This window comes from Pediculus humanus, genomic scaffold (assembly GCF_000006295.1).
Source record: "Pediculus humanus corporis 1103172108287 genomic scaffold, whole genome shotgun sequence".
NCBI lineage: Eukaryota > Metazoa > Arthropoda > Insecta > Psocodea > Pediculidae > Pediculus > Pediculus humanus.
In genome coordinates, this window is record NW_002987856.1 from 134,320 (window position 1) to 142,856 (window position 8,537).

General features: G+C 31.9%; 1 protein-coding gene across 1 annotated transcript in view; it reads right to left on the reverse strand.

Annotated features, from left to right (window-relative positions):
• Positions 1 to 8,537, reverse strand: part of Phum_PHUM529430 (KH-domain protein, putative) — a gene marked incomplete at both ends in the record, with an annotated part of 57,074 nt that overhangs the window by 17,163 nt on the left and 31,374 nt on the right. Inside the window, one exon of the mRNA XM_002431401.1 lies at positions 2,514 to 2,647. Coding sequence (XP_002431446.1) covers positions 2,514 to 2,647 — 134 coding nt within the window. The remainder of the gene's footprint in view (positions 1 to 2,513; positions 2,648 to 8,537) is intronic.

Genomic DNA, 8,537 nt, shown 5'->3' on the forward strand with positions numbered 1-8,537 from the left:
AAAAAAAAAAAAAACCTTGAAAACGAAAAATCCTCGAACTACGGGATTGATGGTAAAAAAAAAATCCCGGCAAACTTTTACGTAATCATGAATAGATTAAAATCTCATAGAGTAATAAAATTAAAAAATTTTAATAACGAATAATACGGATAATAAATTTTTGTTCAGAAAGAAAAAAGACGCACAACCAAACTATTAATTAAATAAATTAAAAACGATTAAAAAAAAAAAAAAAAAAAAAAATCAAAGCTCGCAACAACAACAACCACAACAATGAACCAAGAGTACGACCGTTATGGATTTTAGGTACGTGGCACCAACTATCAAAACCCTTGGATGGAAATCGACGTTTCCTGTGTCCTTCTTCCCCGCTCCATCGTGTTCGCCTTATGAATTTTAACAATCATTTTTTTTTATTCCTTCTCAACCGTCATTTTGTGCCGTGCTTTGGAGTGAATAATTTTTTCCATACACCGAACGCGACGTCCAACAAACAAATTCAAAACAACAACAACAACAACAAACAAACAAACAAAATGCGGATGAGTTTTTTTTTGTTTTGTTCTTTTGCCAAGGTTCGATTATCTAACCATAAAAAAAAAAAAAAAAAAAAAAAAAAAAAAAAAAATTAACTTTCGATCCAATACGATTCCGTGGAAACAAACGCTCAACTCCCTTCCCCCCTCTCTCTCTCTCGCTAAATCCGGATGAAATCCACCAACGCATAACAAACACACGACACAACAACCTTTTCTCCTCGTTCTTTCCTTTTCCCCCTTTCCTCGTAACGATTAGTATGAAGGAAGAAAACCTTTCGTAATTGGCATTCATTCCAGATGGTCGTCGTCGTCGTGCATGCACTCTCCTACTACTACTGCACACACATGTGCGTGTGTGCGTGTGTCTGCATGTGAGTCATTAAAGAATGAGGTCACATCTATTGTAAGAACTTTCCGACTAGTAAAAATAGTGTTATAGTTAATTCGTTAAATTTTTTTTTTCTTTTTAACTGCATTTTTTTTTTTTTTTTTTTTTTTTTTTAAAGAAAGAGTTTTAAAAAAAAAAATTCAGAGGCGAATTATGATATCACGGCCAAACATATACAACGAATGAAATCAACAACGCGCACGCGCACACGCACTCGCACACACACCCTTCAACTTCTACTTTTCCAGAAATATATCGTTTCGTCATTATGGTGTGTGTGTGCGTGCGTGCGTGCGCGCTTGCATTATTGCCACTCCTAAATTATGCTGAATTTTCTCTCTCTCTCTCTCTCTCTCTCTCTCTCTCTCTCTCTCTTTCTTTCTTTCTTTCTATTTCTTTCTTTTACTAGTTGGCTCGGAGACAAGGGCCGTTGAGATTTCTTTCGCACTTTGAATAATTTGTCCAAGAAACCTGTTGAATGCACGGCAACCAACAGATTGCTTCCCTCCCCCCCCACGACTCGAAATAACAAACGAAAGAAATGAAAAAAACAAAAAAAGTTGAAAATTTCGCAAACGAACAAACAAACAAACAACAAAAACGAGTTTGACAAAAAAATTTTTATAAACGTCCATTATTATAAATGGTTGTTACTCGAGGATGACTCCATGATGACAATCGACCATCATGTGACCGAAGAAAAAAAAATAAAGACAAACAATAAAATTTTGTTAGTTGTTGTTGTTGTTGTTGTTGAAACAATGATGATGACGACTCCCCTCCCTTCCCCCAGCTTAAAACAATCAATGATTTTTTCGTGATTTTTGTTTTGTTTTTTTTTCGTCACCACTCTTTCTCTCGAGTTGTTTTAAAAGAATGTTCTCGAAAGAACTATGCGTGTCCTTCGAATATATCCAAACGTGGGAGGAAAAACGTCATTTTTCTAAACAAATTCTTGTCTCAACTTCCTTCTTTTAAAAATCATTAATCAAACGTTAAAAAAAAAAAGATGGACGCGATCGATCGATCGATCGATTAATCGATTCGCGACAGCAAAATATCGAACAAGAATAAATTAAAAAAAAAAAAAAAACAATGACATTCGTAACGATAAACAAAAAAAAAAAAAATTCTTAGTCAATGCTCAAACAATCGATATATCGATCGTTTCTCAATTTTAGTCCGTTTCCTAACAATTTCATAGAGTAATAAAACAAAAACAAAAATCGATTTCGTCGTCTGTCGACCGTATCATTCCGTCTCTCCGTTGTTGATATGCTCTAAATAAAATCGTGTCAATAATAAAAACTCCTCGCATTTTCGAAAAAACTCCGACAATCACACGATTTTAACCTACTTTATAAATTTTTTTTTGACGGGGCAGCAGACGGATCAAATTATATGCTAAAAAAAACCCACCCTTTCCCCTTTGTTCACCGCGATTTGCATTCTCGATATCCTTCCAACATCATCATCGTATCACATTCCTCTACCCTACTTACATTACCTCCGTGGCTTTCGACCCCCTCCCCTCCCCACGGCACTTAATTTTCCAAAAGAAAAAAAAAAAAAACTCATAAACTTACATCTGGATGATCCTTTACCGGAACGAATACTTTTTCCGTGAGCGTCGTAGGTGGGCCTTCACCCTCCGGCAGTATGAGAGGATCCTTTTTCGTGCCATTTATTTGAAATAAACTCGCTCGGACTTTGGCGATTTCTGTGAACAAAAAAAAAAAAAAGCAACGGATTAATTCCCGTAGGAAGAAAAACCACAAAAAAGGGAAAAAAGAATCGCGCACGCGCACACGCACATGCGTGCACATGATCGTGGTACCAAAAAAAAAAAAAATTGTGTACGATTTGAGGTCATCGAACTTTAATTGGTACGTTATTGAACCTGTTGGCAAATGTTGGTATATTGAATGAATCATTTTTTTTTTTTTTCTAAACACACGACCAATTCCATTATTATTATTATTATTATCATTATCATTATTACGTTTATGAATTTAAAACAATTTATTACGGAAGCTAATTTATAAAAAAAAAAATTAAGAGAGCGAGGGTTCCATCGATCGATCGATTTGAATTCGATGCAGTAAACGTGTGCCTCGAACCTGTTTTTTTCCGCCCTCTCCCCCCTCCACTTCTATTATCCCCATCATCATCATCATCATCATTATTAATAAAATGCATTCGCATTCTTTCGTTGATTTATTATTGGCAAAAAGAACTTTAATACACGCAAACAAAAGAGGTAACGAAAATAAAATAAATTCGATAAACTTTTCCCGTACCTTTTTTTCGATGATGATAATGATGATGATAATAATAATGATGATCACAACGCCAAAAGGTATTTAATAAAGTATGAAAGAGTTCATATGTTTAAAAAAAAAAAAAAAAAAAATACACTGCAATAACGGTTTTTTTTTTTTTTTTTTTATTTATCCATCGTATACCGAGAGAAAAAATTACGAATCGATGATGATCAAAATCGATCGATTAGTCATCGATAATATTATTATTATTATAATTAATAAAAACGATAATAATAATAATAGTCGATTAATAAATATTTATCATATCATTTTAAATTCATTTTTATTCAAAAAAAAAATAAATAAATAAATAAATAAATATTTTGACATTTTTCAACTTCCGCAAAACGCCCCCCACCTTCTCCTCCGCCTCCCCGTTAAAGTTTTAAAAAGAAAAATTTTAAAACGAAGGAGGAGGGGAGGAGGGAAGGGGGAGGGGGTAATAGAAAACAATAGAAACTTTTATGTTTGTCTTTCTTTCTTTTTTTTGCGCCAAAAAAAAAAAAAAAAAAAAACGGAAATTTTCCAAGCGAGGCGGAAATCGGTCACGAGAGAGAAAAAGAATCGGCGACGAACAAACGAGAAGAATGATAATGATGACAATCATGATAATGATGATAATGATGATAATGATTAGCAAATTAAAAAAAAAAAGAGAGAGAGGAAATGTACCGAAACAGAGGAGGAGGAGGAGAAGGAGGACGAAATCGAAAAAACAAAAACCATGGGAAAACAAAAACTGCGGAAGAAGAGTAGAAACGAAAAGAGAAAAGAGGAGAGAGGGGGAAGAGAGGGGAGAGAGAGACAACCAATTCAATATTGTTTTAATGCCATTTTTAACTAGCTTTTACAAATTATCATTATTATTATTAGTATTATTATTATTAGTATTATTATTATTATTTCAATTGAGAGCTAATTATTTCTACAAGCTCGATTCATTTCGAATAAAATAAAAATTTAGGTCGAACAAACCAGTGACCCAAATTTCCAGATTCCAGAAATTTTAGCGTTTGTTATTGTTATTGTTTGTTGTTGTTGTTGTTGTTGTCGTTTTCGATGTGGGTGAATAACTGTAATAAATGTTTATAACGTTTCGATTCATCCGATTCTTTTTTTTTTGCCAGCCATTAAAAAAAAAAAAATTTCCCTGCGTGTGATGATGGGTCGCCATCACTACATGAGGGTAGATATTCATTAAAACGTGTGGGCAAAAGAAAAAAAAAAGGAGAATGAATAAATAGGCGGAGAAAAAGGGGTGAAAGGAAAAAAAAAAAAAGACGAGTGGCGAAGAAGGGATGAAATACCAAAAAGACAAACGCTCATTAAATAATCATTCACGTCGTACATATATATATATATATTGTTATCATCCCCTATTTTATCTCATCCCTTTATTGCCCACATTTCACGCTCTCTCGTTCGTTCCATTTATTCCGGAATTAAACATATGCACCCCCTACAAATCTCACCCTTTACTCAATTCAACTAATTTTAAACGCGATTATGATTTAATAATAATAATAATAATAATAACGGAAAAAACGGGATAATCAATTCAAACAAACAAGCAAACAATTCGCGAATAATCTCATTCGTGTCAAGGAATTACAAAAAAAGAACGGTTCCAGGAGAAGAAAAGGGAAACGAACGTGGGAGGAGAAAAGAAGGAGGGAAGAATGTAGGAAGGGGAGAAGGGAGGGAGGGAAATGAAAAACGAGAATTTTTTAAAATATTTAAACAATAAATAAAAATCTTGAAAATTAACGAGGCTGAACAAAATTTAATCCGCGTGTGTTCTTCTACCGGAACAAACGAAAAAAAAATCTTTTTTTCCAGTAGTAATAATAATAATAATAATGATAATAATAATAATAGATAAATCCAAGCGAAAAGAAAATTATTACTTTGTGTCGAGCAACAACCAAAAAAAAAAAAAAAATTTGACAAACAAACACACTCGCGAGATCAAATCTGTACCATTTTTTCTTCCTTTTTTTAAAATTAATGGAATCGGGATCAAAGGACGAATATCCCATTTGATCCCGCAGTATTGGATTCGCAGCATCCGCGGAAATAAAGATTCATCCCATTCGTGAGAGGAATAAAGACGCACACACACGCACACAAAAGGTAAATTAAATTTATGACGTAATAAATGAATGAATGAATGAATGTGGGTTCGAATGATATGCCCAACATTTGAATCCCTCTTCTCAACCGCCGCTTCTCTTTTCATTCTTTTCGTGACGCATGAGACCGACAACGCGAGCAATCATAATAATAATGATGATGATGATGATGATGATGATGATGATGATGATGATGATGATGATGATGATGATGATGATGGTATTACTAAATGTAATATCAATGATTTAAACGAGATTATGATGTGTGGCACGCGTGGTTCAGCAATCATTATGCACTTGAAAGAAGTGTGCCACTCTCAATTGCCACCGCCACCATCACCACCACCACCACCATCGCCACCGCCGCGGCCTCCGTCGCTTCATTATTAAATTTTATTAAATAGATTCTCTCTCTCTCTCTCACTCTCTCTCACTCTCACTTCTCTCCCGGCCTTTTTCTTTACAAACGAAAGCGAATGACGCGGTTCGCGTGTGTGCGTCGGACATGTTTCAAACGGTTTTTTTTTTTTTTTATTTACTTAATGAAAAATAAAAACGGTTAATTTCAGGTTTGGAAAATCATCGTCGACTATGAAATTTACAAAAAATAAAAATTATGATAAACGATAAGAGGAAGGAAGGAAGGAAGGAAAATGGGAAGGTAAAATCACGGAACCAAGATAACAGTAATTATTTTCACTTATTATAAGGTACGACGACGACGACGACGACGACGACAACAACAACAACAACAACAACCAAATTTTAAATAACCGCTACCTTTTTTTTTTCGGTTTTCGATATATCGAATCGAATATTTCTTGTTACCCGTCGGTGGTACACGAAGAATTTTAATGTTTTTTGTTTTTTTTAATTGTCGTAAAAAAAAAAAACTGTTTGTTTAATTTGCGGAATTATAAAACAACAAACAAACTTTTTTTAAAACTTGTAATATTCGTAATAACATTAAGAAAGTGAATGACAAAAAAAAAAAAAAAGAAAATGGCGGTTAATTATATTCTTCCGTAATTCCTCCTTTCTTTCTTTCTTTTTCTCTCTCTCTTTTTTTACGTCACGTTTCACATTTTTTTTTTTTTTTTAAATTTCCCTATCTCCTCCTATTCCTCTTTCACCCCCTCCTCCTCTCCCTCCTCCTCCCACCCTCCAACATTAAATATAATAAAAATAAAATAAAAATAAACATAAATTTTTTTTAAAAACAATTTCGTTAGCGTAAAAATACGTTACAACAAAACTTTTACATTAATTGCGGTGTTGCCAATCCTATTATAAATTATTTTCCACGTTAAAAAGTCATAGAGAATGAAAACGACAAACAACAACAAACAACCCTAAAATATCAACCGTCAACGAGAAAGGAGGAAATGACGTTTTTAAACCGTTTTTTTTTCTTTGAAATTTGGCGCCATTTTCTTTTTAAATAATTATAATTATAACCATTGTAATAATAATTTTTCCCAATTATTGAAAATTAAATACAAAACAAGGAAAAAATAAGAAAAAAAAAATTCACGACAGTTTTTTCCCCCTCTCTCAAATCAAAATAAAAAATAAAAAAAAAAATTTCAATGCTGCCAACTTGATTTTTCCCTCAAACGAAGAGTCAAACACCCATCAAAGAAGGAATTGAATGCGTCGTCATAAACGCACACTGTATGTGCGTGCGTATCGGAGATAAATCTCTCATTTTTTTTATTAATTAATTAATTAATATACAGATTATGAGCCGCCCAAATAAAAAAATTTTTTTTTTCATATTAATTAAGGAATTAGTGAAGAGAGAGAAAGAGAGGGAAAAAGAGAGAGAGAGAGAGAGAGAAAAAACTATAAAATCAAGAATTTCATGTTACGCCGATTTTTTTTTTCCGGAACTCGAACTAAAAAAAAAACGTTTCGACGTTTCGGGGGCAATAAAAATTTAAAAATTTTCCAAAACAAATTTTCTTTTTTTTTTCTTTACCGGAAAATCGTCTTCAACTTGAAAATTAATAAAAAAAATTTAAATTTCTTTTTTTTTTTTTTTTTTTAAATCGTGAATAAAACGTTACGATCGATTAATCGACCTTTTAAATCATCATCATCATCATTATTTCTTTCCTTTTTTTTTTTTTTTTTAATTTAGTTTTGTGGTAGAAAGAGAAGTACAGAGTGAGAGAGAGAGAGAAGGAAAAAAGGTCAACGTTTGAATTTTTTTTTTTTTTTTTGTTTTTTTACTTACAGGTAGGGTTTTGTCAAAGATCAAGGATTTGCCATTGTCAGAAAATTTAACGGAAAATGAACTCAGAGAGAGAGAGAGAGAGAGAAAGAAAATACAAAGAAAAAGAAGAAAACTACTTCGAAAAAATCAAACTATTATTATTATTTATTTCGGTAAAATTTAATTGGAAAGAACGCAAATTTTTTTACTTTTTCCTAATAAAAAAAATAATAATAATAATTTCCTAACGTTTTGCGCCTGATTATTTTATTTTATTTTATTTTATTCCCAGGAATCGGGTCATGAGGCCAACTTCTAACAAAAAAAAAAAGTTGTTTAAATGGTTTTTACAAATAATAATAATAATAATAATAATAATAATAATAATTAATAATAATAATTAATAATAATAATAATAATAATAATAATATTAATAATAATAATAATTTTCGACTTTTTTCTCCAAAAAATTTAATAATAAATTTTAAACGTTTGACAAATTAAAAAAAAAAAAAAACTTCATAATCGATTACTCGAATTTTAAATTTATAGAAAAAAAAAAAAAAAATCGAATTCGATAAACGATAAAATTTCGATTACGATAATAAAAAGAAAAATGTTGGAACCTTCACGAGTTGACACTTTTAACATAACTCAACCTAATTTGGGTATCCAATTTTTCTCTTCTTCCACTTTCTTCTTCTCTCCCCTTTCCTCCCTCCTCTCCCCCTCTCCCCACTTCTTAACACTTTACTACTTTTACGAAATTTCACCTTTTTTGGATTTTTTTTTAAAAAAAATAAAATCGATAAAAAAAAAACGAGTTTCAATCTATTTATATATATATATATGATAACGATAAAGGACAACATTAAAAACAATAATAATAATAATAATAATTCGAAGCGAGCGAGCGAGCGAGCAAGCAGACGACGA